General features: G+C 48.6%; 5 protein-coding genes across 5 annotated transcripts; 3 read left to right on the plus strand and 2 right to left on the minus strand.

Annotated features, from left to right (window-relative positions):
• Positions 1-2,081: 2,081 nt before the first annotated feature.
• sreA (siderophore transcription factor SreA) lies at positions 2,082-3,857 on the plus strand (the record flags this gene model as incomplete). Its single annotated transcript, XM_043267216.1, has 3 exons — positions 2,082-2,377; positions 2,439-2,959; positions 3,022-3,857. The coding sequence occupies 3 exons, from the start codon at positions 2,082-2,084 to the stop codon at positions 3,855-3,857; spliced, it is 1,653 nt and encodes a 550-aa protein (XP_043123151.1).
• Positions 3,858-4,358: 501 nt separating this feature from the next.
• On the minus strand, positions 4,359-5,564 carry Aspvir_003979 (CapA family protein; the record flags this gene model as incomplete). The annotated part of the gene is made up of 1 exon (XM_043267217.1): positions 4,359-5,564. One exon carries the CDS (start codon positions 5,562-5,564, stop codon positions 4,359-4,361), a length of 1,206 nt encoding a protein of 401 aa, XP_043123152.1.
• An 819-nt stretch (positions 5,565-6,383) lies between these two features.
• Aspvir_003980 (PTH11-like integral membrane protein) lies at positions 6,384-7,762 on the minus strand (the record flags this gene model as incomplete). Its single annotated transcript, XM_043267218.1, has 6 exons — positions 6,384-6,733; positions 6,785-6,852; positions 6,901-7,274; positions 7,333-7,400; positions 7,467-7,503; positions 7,571-7,762. The coding sequence occupies 6 exons, from the start codon at positions 7,760-7,762 to the stop codon at positions 6,384-6,386; spliced, it is 1,089 nt and encodes a 362-aa protein (XP_043123153.1).
• Positions 7,763-10,835: 3,073 nt separating this feature from the next.
• Aspvir_003981 (oxidoreductase, short chain dehydrogenase/reductase family) lies at positions 10,836-11,777 on the plus strand (the record flags this gene model as incomplete). The annotated part of the gene is made up of 3 exons (XM_043267219.1): positions 10,836-11,140; positions 11,203-11,622; positions 11,669-11,777. Coding segments are annotated over 3 exons (834 nt in total), but the record flags the coding sequence as incomplete, so codon positions are not given.
• A 4,383-nt stretch (positions 11,778-16,160) lies between these two features.
• Aspvir_003982 (Ras family protein) lies at positions 16,161-17,117 on the plus strand (the record flags this gene model as incomplete). The annotated part of the gene is made up of 4 exons (XM_043267220.1): positions 16,161-16,285; positions 16,346-16,452; positions 16,532-16,807; positions 16,879-17,117. The coding sequence occupies 4 exons, from the start codon at positions 16,161-16,163 to the stop codon at positions 17,115-17,117; spliced, it is 747 nt and encodes a 248-aa protein (XP_043123155.1).
• Between the last annotated feature and the right edge of the window lie 441 nt (positions 17,118-17,558).

A 17,558-nucleotide genomic window follows, 5' to 3' on the forward strand; every position in this document is an offset into this window, starting at 1 on the left:
ACCCTGTATTACAAATGTAGATAATATATGGTTGAATATCAGTGTCATGTGGAAAAGCTACACTAACACACGCGTGTGGTTAACAAGACTGGTTAGACAATAACCGAAGCAAGAGGTACCTATCAAACACCACCTCAGATCTTCCACTAACACAAAACCATGAGGAAGCTTGCAAAAGGGCATATTCCAAGGCTTCCCTGATATTATAGTGGTGCCATTAATCTCAACTCTTGCAGCCTAGCTTGGCTCGCAGACTTTCTGCATGTTCTAAGACTCATTAAAAAAGCACATAGAGAAAAGGTCTATGATTACTATACACATTACATGTGATGCATGATAGTATTCCACTACTGTCAATGTTCACGACAGACCCTGAATTCTTAGACTACGAATGCCGAGACCATAGATTAGGTTAGGTAAGAATAATCCCAGAGGGTGGAGCTGATGCGATAGATTAGAAACTCAACGAAGAGATAGAAAGACATCTACAGCCAATCAGAATCATTAGAAAAACGCTGACATGAGGGATAGAATGACATTCACCAATAGCAGCAAGAATAAACAGGCTTATTCGATCACAGATACGCTACTTACTAAATGGGGAAGGCACATTCCTGGTAGATCCACAAAACTAGACCAGAACAGGCATCGGTGGGGTCCAGATGATTCGATCCGGGGGAGGAAAAACAGGCGCAAAGAGGAAAAGAAATCAACGGAAAGAAGAAAACATCAGGAACAATCAGTCAAGTGAGCACAGAGAGTCGAAAGAGCGAACCGAACATCTGGACCCGACAGTTTCCTTCTTGACGAATTCCAACCACTTGGATATCTAGACAGCCTGCAGCACAACAGGATCTGTCGTCCCCAGCTGTAGGCAGATTCCCCTGGAAGATCGATAACCGATAAGAACCTCAGGCAGCAGCAGCAATAGCAACAGCACCAGGCAAACTGTCGTCTTCACAATCATCTAAGAGTCATTATTATTATTACCCGTCATCATCATCCTCATGATCATCGTCATCTCATCCATCTTGCCATCATCCTCCATCAAATCCGTCAACTCCAAAGCTTCTACTTATTAGCATTTTATCGTCATCGTGACCGCCTGGGCATTACCCACTTTTTTCCCTTCCGTCCCTTTTCCTCTATCTATCAATCATTTGATCTGCGTTACAAAGTACGTACTTCCCGTCTAATCAATCAAATCAGTCTATCGATCTCATCAATCTTCTCAACTGCATCTCAGGATTCTCCTAGCCTTTCCCACTCCTCATTTTCGCTAGTCTCCTCTCCGTTTTCCCCTTTATCTCTTTTAGTCCCAGTCTCTGCATACCCCAAAGTCCCAACTCCCGACCTGTCACTCTTTCCCAGTGACATTCCATTGCTCGGAGTGGATCGCCTCGTCGCCGATCCTATCTTCTTGCCCTTCTCCCTCTTCTCCCAACCACTTGGCTGCTGCACCTGGGAATTTTGTGTTTATTTGTTTTCGTCGTTCTAATAGTTTCTTCGCGTCAAGCTCTCTTTTCAGTTTCGAACCACCTTTCTACCCTTTATCTGAACGAGCATCTGACAGGTTCGGACCACTTGGCACCCCGACTGGATCGCCACCTCGATCTGTCATTCGGATTGGCCAACAAAGCGGACCCTTCGTGGCGGATCAGTTATTGAGAATCAGAGTATTGACTCTGGCCGACATTTCTTTTTTGATCGCTCAACTTTTTGAGACACTTGCGCGCCTTTCCTGCAGTTGTCAAGGATCGACCAGCAGTCAAACTCCCCTGCACCGTCCTGTTGGGTTGGGTTTGCACTAGCTGCAGCTCGTTTCCACTACGACTTTTTTTTTTTTTAGGGGGCATCCTTTGTACCTGGTCTCCTGTACTATTATTCTGACCGACGCTTGACTTCTGTGATACCAGTACATTACGCTTTGGACGGTGGTGCGACGTACTATCCACGACACGACTACCCGGTTTGCCTCGATTGCTACCGAGGAACCCCGCCCTACGGGCTGATTCTCGTCCAGAGACAGGAATATAGCCGGGTGAGGTTTAATAGTGGCGATGCTTGCTTCAGTTCCCCAGATGGACTCGGTACGATCGCTTCCTCGGAACCCTGATGTCGTTGCGCGGCACCCTTCTGCGGAGGACCTGGACGCTGCACAACAGCTGATATCTTCGGCCCAAGCTGGCCGAGAGCACACTGCGGATCGTCATCGAGATGAGAAGGGAACAGCGCCTGCTCAGTATCAAATGGAAACGACAATGAATGGGGCGGCACAACGTTGGTCTGAACCACAACGAACCGCTCCTCCAGCTGAGAAGACCTCGACATCGCCGAAGGCGCAGAAAGACACATCGTTCTTGGGACATTCCTGCAGGTCCGTACATCTCTACACTCAATCTTCTTTCGAGTTTCGTTGTGTTGACTTGCATTTCTAGTAACTGTGGGACGAAGAGCACTCCTCTATGGCGACGATCACCGACGGGAGCGATGATTTGCAATGCATGCGGCCTATACTTGAAAGCAAGGAACGTGGCTAGGCCGACTAAACGCAATCGCTTGGAACCAGGCTCCGAAGCGGGCGGGCAACAGATTGGTCATGCAAATACCCAGAGCGAATCGACTTCACAGGGACTCTGTCAATCTAACTCGGAAGGTGGTTCTTGTCCTGGTGGAGGGAATTGCAATGGGACTGGCGGAGCCGAGGGGTGCGATGGTTGCCCTGCCTACAACAACCGAGTTTACAAGTCCGCTGCTCGAGGCACGGTTCCCGTCCATTCGTGGAGAGCTACCAATTCAGAGTCCGACCGACCTCTTTCAGGAGGCGAAAACGATGCCGGAAAGAATGGCGCAACAGTCGAGGGAGGAAACATGCTGGTCTCCTGTCAAAACTGCGGGACCACTGTGACCCCACTTTGGCGACGGGACGAAAATGGACATCCCATTTGCAATGCTTGTGGTACGTTGAATTTCGGCCAATTTTATGGTAAGCCAATATACTAACGTCCGTTTGTTTATTAGGGCTCTACTACAAATTGCATGGTTGCTACCGACCCACCACGATGAAGAAGTCCATCATCAAACGACGAAAACGTGTTGTGCCTGCCTTGAGAGACCAATCTCCCAGTGGAGCTACCTATTCGTCCAATGGTTCGTCTGCGTCGCCGGAGGTCTCTCCTGCGGTATTGGCTCATGGCCATGATGACCACTATCGATACTTGAGTTCGGATCCAACATTGCAGGCTAACCATCAGCGGCATTTTGCCTTTGCCCCGCCGCCCGTGGATTTCACTCACTTCAGTGCCACCGGGAGTCTCTCCTTACCGCATCACCCTCCCCCTCCGAGACTCCTGGAGCCTGAACGGCTGAGCGCGCCGAGTCATTCTCCCGTTTCACAGTTCGGTCGTCGTTCTATCTCCCCCAGTGCTTCTGGCAATTCCAAGAAGCGATCTCTTGCGGAGACTGCTTCATCCGCCGAGACGTCCTCCATCCCGACGATGTTGGAGTCGGGTTCCAATCAGCTTCCTCCCATCATGTCAACTGCCAACCCCTCACCCCCCGGCCGTCTCAGCTCGATTTCCACTCTTCTTAACCACTCAGCCCCGCACGACGAATCCCGCCTAGACCCGTCGCTCGCTACTCTTAGCCGTCAGCAGCAACACCACAAAGCGGCGCCCTTGGCACCTCACCCGCCGTCGCAGCCGTCGCAGCCGTCGCAGCCGTCGCAGCCGTTGCCCGGCGTATCTGAACTTGAAAGCCTCAAAGAAGACCGCCGAGCGAAACTGCAGCGTGAGGCGGAGAAGATGCGTGAAATGCTCCGAGCTAAAGAGCGAGAGTTGGCGGAACTGGGCGTGTGATGATCAGTCCCATTACAACCAGCTCATCACATGACTTCCCCTTTTTTCCTTTCCTTTTGTCTTTCTTTCACCTGGCGCAAAGATTTACCTTGTTGGCAAGATACCATTTCAGTATGTTTGAACAAGATACACAGGAGTCGTGCAATTCCGGAAAAGCCCATGATTTTCTTTATCGTGACCGTCCTTTCCTGCGACCTGTCGGAGCAACCTCAGCGGAGGCGTTTGTCGTTCCATTTGTTCACCCTTCCTCCACTTACCAATTTCATGATCTCAGCTACTCTGGCGTTGTACTACAGATGAGAGCTCACTGCTTATTGTCTTATTTAGATAGATCTCGGTAATTTCCTTAATTCTTATCATGACATCGGACTCTTTTCTGAGATCCAGATGACGGATTTGGCTTTTTGATGATAAAACTTAGTTGCCCTTAAAATATCCCACTCGTCTTTGGGCACGAGATCCTGCAAGATTCTGGCAATGATGAATGTGCATCCGTATCAATCAATCCCTCAGGTCCACTACAATCTGATGCTCGCTCCCTAAATCCCTACGCACCTTGGTCCCCATGTCCTCGCTCAACCGGGTAATCTTCCTCTTCACCCAGCTATGATCATCATCATCCGGATCCAACAAAGTCACCTGGAAACGATCGCAACGGGTTGGAAAGATCTCCAATCGATCCAACACCAACCTGCAACTCTCCGGGTCCGGACTCTCGTCATCCTGCTCCTCCCTCACACAAACCCTCCACACAGCCCCAAGGTCATTGCGATACTCCTCGTTCAACGCATAATCATCCACAAAGTCTCCACACCCATAGATGATGAGTTTCCGCCGGTACCGCTCTACCCCCTGCACATGGTGCGAGGAGTGGCCATGCACAATGTCCACGCCGCACTCGTCGATCAGAAAATGCGCCAGCGAGCGAATCTTCTCGGCCGGCTGCCACATATAGTTCGGGCCCCAGTGGACGGAGAAGATCTTGAGCGCGGGTTTCTCGGGCGTGTCGGCGGATGTTGAAGTTGAATGTGAAGTTAGCAGGGCGCGCAGGTCCTCCCTTGTTCGGGCCGAGTAGTCGATTAGGTGGAAGTTGGGCACGACGGCCCAGTCGCGCGGGTGGTCCGAGGCCGCGTAGACGTGCATGCTGTATGATTTGCCCGGTTGGTCGTGGTCGTGATCGTCCTGTGCGTGTGCGTGTCCGTGATGGTGTTGCGTGTGTGCGTCGCAGCGTGGAAGACGCAGAACAGCCGGCCGCCGGCTCTCGTCTGTTGTCTCGCCTGCCCCTGCGAAGGCGATCTTGGACTCCTTCATCGTCCAGACCGTCTCGATTAGGCCGTCTGTGCCGAAGTCGAGCGTGTGGTTGTTTGCGAGGCTGGCGTAGTCGATGCGGGCTTCGCGCAGGGCTGCAGCGTTGGCGGGGTGCATGCGGTAGTTGAATGCCTTGTTGGGCCAGGGGTCGTTGGTGGTTGTTGCTGAGGTTTCGAGGTTGATGAGGTTGAGGTCGGAGTTGTGGAAGAGCGGCAGTGCGGAGCCCCAGGGGTCGCGGTGGGTGTAGTTGCTCAGGTAGGGATAGCGCTCGATGAAGTAGGAGAGGACGCGGCGTTCGTGGGCGTTGTCGACGTGCTGGGGCCAGAGTTGGTCGACGAGGCGGCCCAGCATGACGTCGCCGACGAAGTTGAGGGTGAAGGTGCGGAGGGCGCTTGGCATGTCGATGGACTCTTTGTGCGAATACTGGGTGTCTTGAGCGAAAACCGGATCCTGAGTACATGTTGAGGGTGCTGGTGTCTATTACTCTATTGTCCCCGTTAGATGGTGGTGGGGTCATAATGACATCGACATGGCGGGCCGATCCGAAGCCTCTCAGATCTGCAGGTTAAATTGTCGACATTTGAGGGAGTTCATGACACGACGACAGTGATTCAGTGCTGCGTGGCCGCATTGTGCTCTGATATGTAGGCTCATCCAGTATAATGGGTGGTTGGTTGACTGAGAGCATGGATTGCGGTGTGGTCTCAAATTGACCGATAGTTTTCATGTTTGGTGGACGCACTGAGTGGTATGTTGGCCATCAAAGTTGGTGATCGTGCCTGATGAAGTGCATCGTGGCTGGATTAAGCTCCAGCTAACTGATCTTGCTTTTACTGTAGTTTAATTCATGCAAGGATCATCCCTGCTCCTTCTACTCATGCATGAGCATTAGTTTAAGTAGCAGTCAAAGAGGTACAGCTGATAGACATACCATGATCGGAGTCACATGTCAAAACCCAAAGATAGCTCCGCCGAATGCTAATACTTAGTAAAGAGAAAAGTTCGGAATGGCTTTTGTTGTAGATCTGGAAATGCGAGAGACTCTGGGCTTCACACCTTTCATTATTATCGTCATTATAGGAAACGTCAACGTCTGGTAGAGAAAGACGAGAAAGAGAACAGGGATATATGTACATCGAAGAAAATAAGTTGAGTACAACGAAGGAGATCGGTAAGCACCTGGAAGAAATAAAATCGAATAACCATCACGGCATAAATTTATGATTGTATCACCAGCCGCCGCTGACTTGTCGACTCATCGTGCTGCGATGACTCCTGTACCGTCATCTCTGTGGTGACCTCAATGCCTCCAGTAGATCCTCGTTTCATATCAGTCGCTTCGATATCGATTGTGTATAGGCCATAGTCCGGGTCCTGCGAGTAGAGCTGAGTCTTCCGTGACCGGTTTGCTGTCATCGTCGGTTGTCCCGTGTATTTGTTGTAGCTCTTGGTGGACAGTAGTCTGGGGAAGATGCGGCTGATAAGGGGTCGAAGGAAGGGGAGACAAGCACATATGATGGCAACATTGCATTCAGCGGCGGTCCAGTAGGCGGCACCTACGTTGCTGTCTGTGGTACAGTTAGAGACAACTTGGAAATGAAAATGACAAGCAGGCTTACATGACGTGTCTGGGCTTTGAGCAACTGTTCGTAGACTCGATAAACGAAGGATACTGGTAATAACGACCCTATCGAATGTTAGAAACCGGGAGCCCCTCCTTACAGGGCAAACTCACAGTAAACCAACGGCAAAGACAGCCATGAGAGCAACTTTCTGCATGCGGGGAAGCTGGAGATGAGAAATGAGTGGCATCGGCATGGTAAGGAGCGTCAGATCGGTAGCGATGTTCATGGATGCGTTAAAGAACCAGACAGCTTCGAAGCTGAGACAGGAGCCGGGAATATCGCGGTCCCAGAACCTCGCTACAGGAACGCAGTTCACGAATCCGCTGACAATAGCCCACGTCGAGTACAATGCGACGATACCCATCACGGCGTAGCAAGCAAATCGAAACCGCCGGCTGGGAAAGATACGCAGGTATTGAAACAGAATGGAGAATTTGCTAAAAGCCATACTCGCATTGTAGAACGGAATCGCTATCCAGAGTCGCTGTATCAGATATTGTCAACTAACATATTGACTTACGTATCAGCCTGGCAGCACCCACCTTGAGCTGCTGCTTCAGTGTAGCAGCAGGAAGTTTATCGGAATGGATTCCAAGGCCGAAATAAACCTCTGTGTGAGAAAGTTAGAACAGCCTGTTTTTCGTTCCCAGTAAGAGATACTGCAGAAATGTCTTACGGGCAGCGACCAAAGCAAAGTAGACGATGGAAAAGACCTTTTAACAATTCCAGTCAGTGGTGAAATCCATACGGAAAGCCAGAGCAAGACACATCTTCACTCACCAGGGCCACGACAATCGTGTAGTCTTCGCGGCCTCTCAGCTTCATCAAGCCGATCCGCGCGAACAGTCGCATTGCAACGATTAGAATCGCCAGTCCGGTCAATACGCCTGTGACCACCACTGCCTGTTGTCCCCGTGATGCTCCATCGTCCTCATCGCGAGGTAGTATGAAATGTCCTAACGGCTCGTGCATCTCGGAAGAGTGAAGAGAGTGTGTCGTCAAATGAGCGCGTCGCTTGAATACTGCAAAAAGAGTGTGATGCGCGATTCCCAAACTCGTTGATAATATCGGGCCTTCCGCAAGCTAGACAAGATCAAATCAGATTCCTTGCATAAGTTATATAGCACTTTCACTTGGAAAATCCCGTCGGATGGTAAGGAACGGCCGGGTCAGTTAGACCCTAGATCAGAGGAAGTTGTCAAGGCGTATAAGTTTGTTTGCGCTCATAAACGACGTCGAGAATATGGCATAGGCTATTATTTAATTTTGTTGTACGACCTCCTAAGCACTGTTTCCCCACCCACATGAACCAGAGGCACGGTAGAGACATCAATATTGTTGTAAGATCATTTCCGAATCCCCAAGCGCATGAGCCGGGAAATGCTTGCCATATGTTCTCATTGCCCTGGAAAGTTTTAGTGCTGCTGATCTTCGACCAGAGTTGTATGGTCTCCACAGAGTTCGCGGTATAGTGGAGCGTCTAGTATTGAAGGTGCAGCAACATGTGCCTAGCTCGGGGGAATATGAAATAACTTCAACAAATCATCTGTTGTAGACCACAGAAGTCGACAGCCGTCTCCTATAATTTCACTGCGGAGCATAGTGCCACAGGATGATGAATACCTTGGTAGTAAACAGCTGTGCTGTTTCGGTGAAATATGGACACTTGATAATCTTCTGTCAAAGCGTCATCCATCAGTCCGTGAGGAGGAGAATTATGCGCATACAACATGACTGCATAGTCGCTCAAGGCTTGTTCTGTCTCGGCACTATCATGTTGTCTTGATGCACTAGTGGATTTGCCTCCCTCCCTGGACGTGAAGTGGGGATGATTCTCCAAGTGGAAAGAGAAACAGGCACATCGAAAGCTAAGATAGGTGCTAGTCAAACCCCGAACGCCACTGGCCGGATCATCGGATGGTTTACTAGGTACCTACCTGAATAACTTAGTGCAGCGATTGATAAGACAATGCAGGGTCTATAAGAGCCACCAAATCTGCACAAACAGGTATGTCGAAATCCAAATCACCGTCAGTCTTAGGACCTGTTTGGAGTAAGATATTTGCTGAAGTTTAGAAACGGCATTGCCACCTCATTATCCCCTTTAGGAAGGTCTCCTCGAAGCGAGCCCGTCAATCATCGCTAGACTGTGGATCTTCCTCGGTTTAGAATGTTTTGGCACATGTCCTCGGAAGTGGACCAAGTGCCAGATACAAATGTGGGACTTTCTACATGCGGCATCAGCACGAAAGCAATCGTGGCCCGTTAACAGGCAATCTCTGACTCGACTGAGAGCAATAAGAACAAGCAGAGTATCAAGCTTCGGCTCATTCATATCAATAATGGACCTACAGGCGATGGTAGATGCATTCCGAACTAGTATCTGGCCGTGGGTCTTGCGCTAGTTAGGTAGAAATAGATCAACATGACCTGCAGTGATCGACAGCCAGACTGTTTTTCGGTGTCTTGGCACGTGGGGAGAAAAGAAAATCATCATCCCCGGAAAATAAGTCAGGCTGTGGTCAGTGGAACTGTCGTTGCTTGATCGTGCTGCAGTGCGGATAGACCAGTCCCCAAATGTCTCATATGGATCCCAGGCACGGCGGAGGTAAGTGGTTTGTCGTCTAGTCTACTTGGTACACCATGAGTCGATGACAGTCTCGTTTGAGACACGCTGTCAATGATCGGAACCAGGTCTTCCAAACACCACCTTGTAGGAAGCGGTAATATGGCTGTCCGTGCTGGCTGCGATCAAAGGACATTGAACATCTTTAGCTTTCGATGACGTCTACCAATACGCACCTGCAAGTCGATCGATTACTGATATCTCGTGGAGCGATAATAGGGGTGTCGGCAACCCCGAATTGGGTCCGTAGACCGAGGGATAATGGCGAAGTCAGACCGTATGTAGACAATTGACGGTGTACAATGGCATCGTCTGAATCCGGCCACGTGGGATTAGGTTTCAAAGTGACCTCGCTCATCGAGGTACCTATTCGAGCCTGCAAGTTCCTGGGACACAGGAATAGCGTTGAAGCAATATTGAACTCTATCGAGGATTCAGCAACAAATGGGGAAAATCCACCGCTCGAAGATCGGAATGGATTGGTGATTCCCCATGATAATGTAGAGTGGCTATTGTCATAGGAATGCCTAGTCTACTCCGTTCTCGATATGTACCTTGACCCCACAGGAGGGTGCGCGCGCGGGTTGAGAGAAGCTCTAGCGCTATATACACGAAGAAGAGGATGCATGTCGCATCGTCAAAAAGCAATGATGCAGATAATTTCGACGGTAAATCTACAAATGGCTTTGACAATGCCAACTGTCTTACGGCGAAGTTGAAGCCTTGAATACTTTTGAACCTGCACAATCCGCGGTCACCTCATTCCTCATCGGCGAAGCGAGCTCAAATGTAAGTGTTTACATTCAGTGTGTTCTATATCCCTAAGGTCACAAGGCTGACGAATACAGCAAGAACTGATGAGATGATCTCCTACACAGCTTGTTCATCTTCATGTCTTTTCCGAAGCATTGCTTCAAGTTGCTCGTCGTCAACGGATTTCTGAGCGGAGAGGCAGCTCAGGACACGGAGAAGACATTGTCTGGAGCCCAAATACTCCGTTGCGATGCAAAGCAAGATCAAGCTCATACACTCCTTTCTGCAGTCCTGAACATGTTTTGATCACAGTCGGGGCAAATCCGATCGGCCAAACCTTCAGCCAACAGACAACTGGCGGAAAATCTAAGGCAGAAAACAGCCCCGCCAATCATTCATTTTCCCCGCACATGATGTGATGCCGACTTTCGGCTTGTTATCTGGACGAAGAGTCATAGTAACGGCCGTCAATTCTCTGTCCTTCTCTTATATTCCTACTCCCTTTTGATTTCTAGGCTTCTTCCTGCAGCCTGAAATTAATTTATGAAGCACATCAGCAAATCAATAAGCTTCCTCCGATCATTTACTTATTCCTCCGCATTCACCCCTTCGGCTAGAACGAGCATTTTCACCCCTGCATCTCAGACGACTCTTATAAAACGCACAATGGCAACGGCAATGGCAAAACGCCTTGAAGGCAAGACAATCGTGATTACTGGTGCATCGTCCGGAATCGGTAGGAGCACCGCTAAGGAGTTTGCCCGGACGTCACCGAAGGCCCTGAAGCTTATTGTGACTGCACGACGACTCGACTCTCTGAAGCAACTGGCCGAGGAGATTAAGGAGGAGGTTGGTGATGGTGTCAAGGTACTGCCGGTCAAGCTGGACGTCAGCAACCCGGAAGAGGTCAAGAACTTCGTCCCGTCCCTTCCGGCGGAGTTCCAAGACATTGATGTCCTGGTCAACAATGCGTAAGTCTTATATTGGCTCGCTTTTGCAATACTTCAGGGGTGGGTTCCTAAAAGGGAAACAGTGGTCTTGTCAAGGGTGTAGCCAAGGCCCCCGAAATCGACCCTGAGGATATCAACATCATGTTTTCCACCAACGTCACGGGATTGATCAACATGACCCAAGCCATTCTTCCCATCTTCAAGAAGCGCTCAGATGGTGGCCATGGAGACATTATCAACATTGGCAGTATCGCCGGCCGCGAAGCCTACCCTGGTGGTAGTATCTACTGTTCTTCAAAGGCTGCGGTCAAGTCGTTCACCGATGCCTTGAGAAAGGAGCTTATTGATACAAGAATCCGCATCATCGAGATTGATCCTGGTCAAGTCGAGACGGTAAGCTGCCTTGATCTAGAAGATAAGCACCGAGCTCACACCAAGCGTTTGCAGGAATTCTCAGTTGTCCGGTTCTACGGTGACAAGGCCAAGGCTGATGCAGTCTATGCGTACGACTATCCGCTGCATATACGAGAGCTGAGCTAACGGTATTAGTGGATGCGAACCCCTCACACCGGATGACATTGCTGAAGTCATCGTCTTTGCTGCGGGTCGGCGAGAAAACGTCGTAATTGCCGACACTCTGATTTTCCCAAGTCACCAGGTGGGCTTCCTTCATACGCTCATGTCCTTCTCGCTGCTATAGGACACCACTGACATGTCCAATATAGGCGTCCCCTGGCCATATGTACCGCAAAAACTAGATCAAAGGAGGGTTAGACAGACATTTAGAGGGAGATACCTACCGGCTTGATAGGCCATCAACCCATCGAAGATAGATAGCACATTATATACAGCCATGTACATCACAGGTTCAATTCCATACCGTCAGAAAAAGGACTTGGCGGCATAGCACCAACTGCAATACTCGTTCAACTAAGGTAGTGGTCCTCTTTGGTCATCCTTGCTCCAAGACAAGCGCTCTTGAATTTGGCCCCTAAACAGGAAACGGTCTAAGTCTCGGTTCCATGGGCACAAGACAGCTCTGTACCATGGTACATCCACATCCCAGAAGCCCATAAAACAGACCCACATGTCTGGGAAACTTACTGAGCTATCATCTGGCGACTCCTGGCGTCGGTCCCCAATCTTTAGATGTCACAATTCACGGGCCAACAGCTATTATGGTATTAAGCTCCGCCGACGACCACGGATAGCTTCAACCCTGACCCAATCTCAATAAGAATGAGCAGAGTGGGCGAATGTACATTTACCTTTTTGGGACATGCGGATGTGTTTATCGGCTCGCTTCGTTTGGATGATAATAATCCCTTTGCTCGTGGCGACAGACTACTATTACAATGTGGTGGTGGTGCCGTTCGCGGATTTTAGGTATATCAGGCCGAGTTATATGTCAGTTTCCCCAGACTACCCTGGTCCATAGGGCGAGAATTACCGGTCACCGAGAATTGGAGGGTTAATTGCTAGGTTCTGCTGCTTCATGATGATATCATATTATTTCCTTGTGAGTTCTAAAGGGCAATCGGCTTAAGTGCTGAATAGATAGCGCGTATTGCTTCTGCTGCTTGCTATTAAGTCTTGGAGTACTTGTTAAATAACTGAGTAAAGTACTGCAAGTATCTCCCTGATTTCAACTTCCTGCTTGGCATTCTGCCCCGTAGAATACTGAGCTTGCTAGAGCATCGAACAGTCCTCGTTGCTTCTAGAAGCTTTCTAGACGCATTCTTCGATACAATCGCAGTCGTCCAATATCAGTTGCCAGTTGACAATTTACAACTAGCAAGAGTCAAATGTATCAATCGAGGAAGAATGAAAGTGTCGACCCTACATAGTTAAGCTTCAAGCATATCCTTGCTGTAGTACGAGGATGGGCAGATTCAAGTTCGACGATAGAAAAGCTGCAATGACTGGTTGGCTACCAGCTCGATGGAAAAAAAACTTGTTATTCAAGGGCAACGTGCGATCCCCATCTTACTATTCAAGAATCAGGCAATGTATCGAATGCAATACATGTATGGCATCATTCAAGACGAGTGGTTCAACCGCAACTGTTTTGGGCAAGGAAACTGACGGTGTGGAGCGCATCTTATCCTCACAACCTCTGGAAGCAAAAGTCACGCACAGTGTTTGCCAAGCGATTCAATTTCCAGACGCTGTACCTCAAACTGATGATCATCCCTACTGGGAACCATTATTATTAGGCATTTCGACCTGCCTTAGTTCATTGTTCGTACAGGCAAGTTTGACAGTTGGCTCAATAAATTTGATGTAGCATCCGACAGATGTAGGTGGGCCTGAAGTACACGGATCAATTGCTCTATGGTGATGATTTCTGTGCATTTGCTATCTGTTGGAGAGGAGGGATATGCCTTAGAGATCAGCTTCTCTTCCAAGGTGACTTGTCCTATCTCGGCATTGCCAAAACAGCGCAAGGAACGGGCACCTAGGAGACTTCGTGACTGGTAAGTTCTTGTTACCAGTCAACTCGGAAGTAGTTAAACTCCCGATACCCCAAATTTGAATGATCGACTTTTTGACTGGTTTGGATGCGCGATGATGCAACGGTATGCGAGCTACAGAGAGTGATGCTGACCTTGAAGAAAGTGAAGCAATTCTGCTTCGATTATGGACGACTTCTTTGTAGCGTCGAATTGCTACATATGTGGTTTGAATCACACACTGTGAAATTGACCCTGGGTTGATTCGCAGTGTCCTGATCAGATGTTGTCCAATGTCATTCAAGCCATTATCAGAGGAGAAGTCATCTTAGGTTTCCGTGAGCCCACCTCTTATCACCAAAGTCCAAGGTGAGCTGTGGACAGTCAAACCAGTGAGACCACAGACCCAAGCAATCATATTCCAGCGAACTAGCAATGTGCCTAAGAGAAGTGGAGGCGTGGGGAAAACTCGTCCCAAGACATTGGGCTGGCCACTTATTATTATTGGTTAACCGGTTCGCTCCCTGAATCTAGATAGATTTGGGACTTGCGACTAAAGGACTAGCCACGAACAGATCTTAATTGAATCATGTTATGTGTCAATTCAGAGACATGTGAAACACACCAGAACTGTTGACCGTTGCGCCTGAGATTAAGGCTGAGTTTGACAGCTTTTTTTCCAAACGCTCAGGAACGATGACCTCATTCGTGGGTTTTCAATTGGCCTGAGAGAAAAAATTTTAGATGTCTAAGACTCTAGGCCAGGCACCTTACTTCCTGCTGCAGCAGACGCAACCAATTAAGCAGTTGAGTGATGACTGCAATTGTCTTCCTAGATCCGCGTTCTCAACTCAATACCCGTAATACTTGACGGTACAGTACCGATGCAATGATCTCGGGGTCGTCGTTGATTCGCTTCATTTGGTGATTGTTTCGGCAGGGGTAGTTCCTGGACCACGGGCTGGAGAAAGCCAAACGAATTCAACGGCTAGACAATCGCATTATTGATGGCGTGGCTATTGATTCTTCATTATAGGACTTAGAACAAGACGAGCTGGTAAATGATAAGGGGAAATTGCTTTCCTTGCTTATCTGCTTTCTTAACCTGTGAGACATCGAATCTAGGCTAGTTGGACAGTAAGAATGGTGCAGTTCGTCAATTAGTTAACAAGCATATGTTGGTAGCAGTAAGTGTACAAAGGGAATGGCTACATTGAGATTTGGATTGCTGTTTGCGTTGTCATGGAACACATCATCTGCAATGTCATTTTGACAGCTCCATCATAATACTGCGGTTGGAAATTGTGATTGAGTTCTTATTCATCACAACGGTACCCAGGAGTGGCCTGTTTGCGACTTCAGCAAACTTCTGTAGTATGCTGATTGCTGCCTCGTTAGGGGGCCATCTATCGGATGATACTGTGGACACTACCTTACCTATCGAAGAGAGGTACTACGTACCTTACTCCATACGTCGTTACAGACACGGCCAACCCACTTAATACCACGCTTCATCCCTCCAAACGACCCAGATTCGACTGATTCAACCCCTTTTAAAGAGACACCAGTTGTTGTTGTTATTGTTTATTACTGATATTTATCATTGTTATTATATAGTTGAGTTCATATTAATAACGCCTAGTAGTGTTATGATGATCCATCATAGATTTGATGGCCCATTTGCTACCTACTTAGGTAGACACCTCTATCCGCAATCACCAATCATCCAATCCTCTCCCTGGTCTCACTCACACCTTTAGGTTCTACAGCGTTACACTTGCAGACTGCTTTTAATTCTTGCTTTTCCCTTTTCTTTTCTTTTTTTTTTTTTTTTTTTTTTCTTTTTCTTTTTTTTTTTTTTTTTTTTTTTTTTTTTCCCCTATGCCCTTTCGTTCATATCCTTTCTAATCCTTACAATTGACTACGGGGACAACCTGACAAGACAGTCCAAGGAAACAATTTTTGCCTTCCATCACGAATTTCTGGATTCCTTCTTTTCTGGGACTTCCTCCCTATCTTATCCCCACATCTTTCTGCTCATCTTAACTCCCCTTAAACCATCCTCTCCAAATCTCCACCCGTCTTCGTTCTAAGCCCACACGAAGCACTTTTCTTCCAACAAAGTTCATCATCATCATCATCTCGACTCTGTTGAGTACGGGGTGGAGAGAAACTCTGCCTAGATACTCTAGTAGGTGGCATCTCCGTTCGGAAAGCCGGAGCGCGCAATCTGGTTCACCATCTCCAATTTCCTCCCGGTTCTGTGCTGCGGAGTGCGGACTGCACAAAACCCCTATCTAATCCTCCTAAATCATCCTCTTTTCCACCCCCAGTTGGCGTCTTTAAGCTTGGCTTAGTCGCTACTAGAGTACTGGACCCGCCATTGCTGTGGATTACTCTGCAGGCGCCTTCGCTCTGCGCGGAATTCCCGACAAGCTGGGTCCCGACTCTTGACCCTTTTTGCAAAAGAAACTTGTGCTGCTACTTTTTCGACCCGCTGACACTGCTGCTGTCCGGATAGCTTCGATCGTTGCTCTCTTTTTCCCCTTCCATCCTTTCCAGGTATCCTCAACCTAGACTTCGCCGTGATGGCTTCAAAGGTACGCCGATCATTCGAAAATCCTGTTCCCTTGTGTCGCTCGCCGCCCCTTTTCCCTCTGAACATCACCGCGTCGCCTCCATCCCTGCGTATCTCGCCTTCGATCAGCCACAGGTTCCCAGGAAATGAGATGTATCACAATTGACTGACAACTTCTCAATTGCAGTTTCTTAGAGAGTATAAGCTAGTTGTTGTCGGTGGTGGTGGCGTCGGAAAGTCATGCTTAACAATCCAACTGATTCAGAGCCACTTCGTCGACGAATACGACCCAACAATTGAAGGTGGGTGGCTTCTTTGGCACAGTCATTGACGACTTGAGTGCTTACCGAAAAATTTTTTTTTTTTTTCCCTACTGTATAGACTCGTACCGCAAGCAGTGTGTCATCGACGATGAGGTCGCTTTGTTGGATGTCTTAGACACTGCTGGACAGGAGGAGTACTCGGCGATGCGTGAACAATACATGCGAACTGGCGAAGGCTTCCTCCTGGTCTACTCGATTACATCTCGGCAATCCTTCGAAGAGATTATGACTTTCCAGCAACAAATCCTGCGCGTGAAAGACAAGGATTACTTCCCTATCATTGTGGTCGGTAACAAGTGCGATTTGGAGAAGGAAAGAGCCGTTTCTCAACAAGGTAGGCGACCCTCCGGAGTCTTTCTCTCATTTGACCTTGGCAATATACTGATTAGGCCATCTGCTATGCAGAGGGCGAGGCTCTGGCCAGGCAATTCGGTTGCAAGTTCATCGAAACGTCCGCAAAATCCCGCATCAACGTTGAGAACGCTTTCTACGACCTCGTGCGCGAAATTCGTCGTTATAACAAGGAGATGTCGTCATATCCGTCCGGTTCTGGTGCCCCAGGCACACGTGCCCCTGAAGGCAAGATGGATGTGAGTGAGCCCGGCGACAGCGCTGGCTGCTGTGGAAGATGCATTATTATGTAATTGGGTCGACGCTGGTTTGCATGGTTATAAGGCGCGCAAGACAATATGAAGGAAGGAAGTCGCCGAATCCTACTTGAATTAAAGGAATAAGAAAGAAAGAGAGAGTGAGAGAGAGAGCTATGCTTGGCTTCAGGAGATGCAAGCCGAGACTGCGGTGTGGCCATACACCTGCATCCGTGACTTTTCGTACTGTACAAGGCTTGCTATCAGGTGATGTCTGCTCTCAGCATGAGGTTGTCATCGTCTCCATGACCGTTCGATTCCCCCTTTGTTTCTCTGTTTAGTCTTTTTTTTTTTTTTTCTTTGGAAAGATTGTTCTCTTGATGAATACCCGTTCCCTTGGCACAATGAGGGATGAGCCTGTCAATAGATTGTGCATTTATATAGGTACATGCTATTGTCATGGTTCACATCTTGGTACTCACTTGCGCAGCATCGCCG

The sequence above is a fragment of the Aspergillus viridinutans genome (genome assembly GCF_018404265.1).
Source record: "Aspergillus viridinutans IFM 47045 DNA, scaffold_2, whole genome shotgun sequence".
Taxonomy (NCBI): domain Eukaryota; kingdom Fungi; phylum Ascomycota; class Eurotiomycetes; order Eurotiales; family Aspergillaceae; genus Aspergillus; species Aspergillus viridinutans.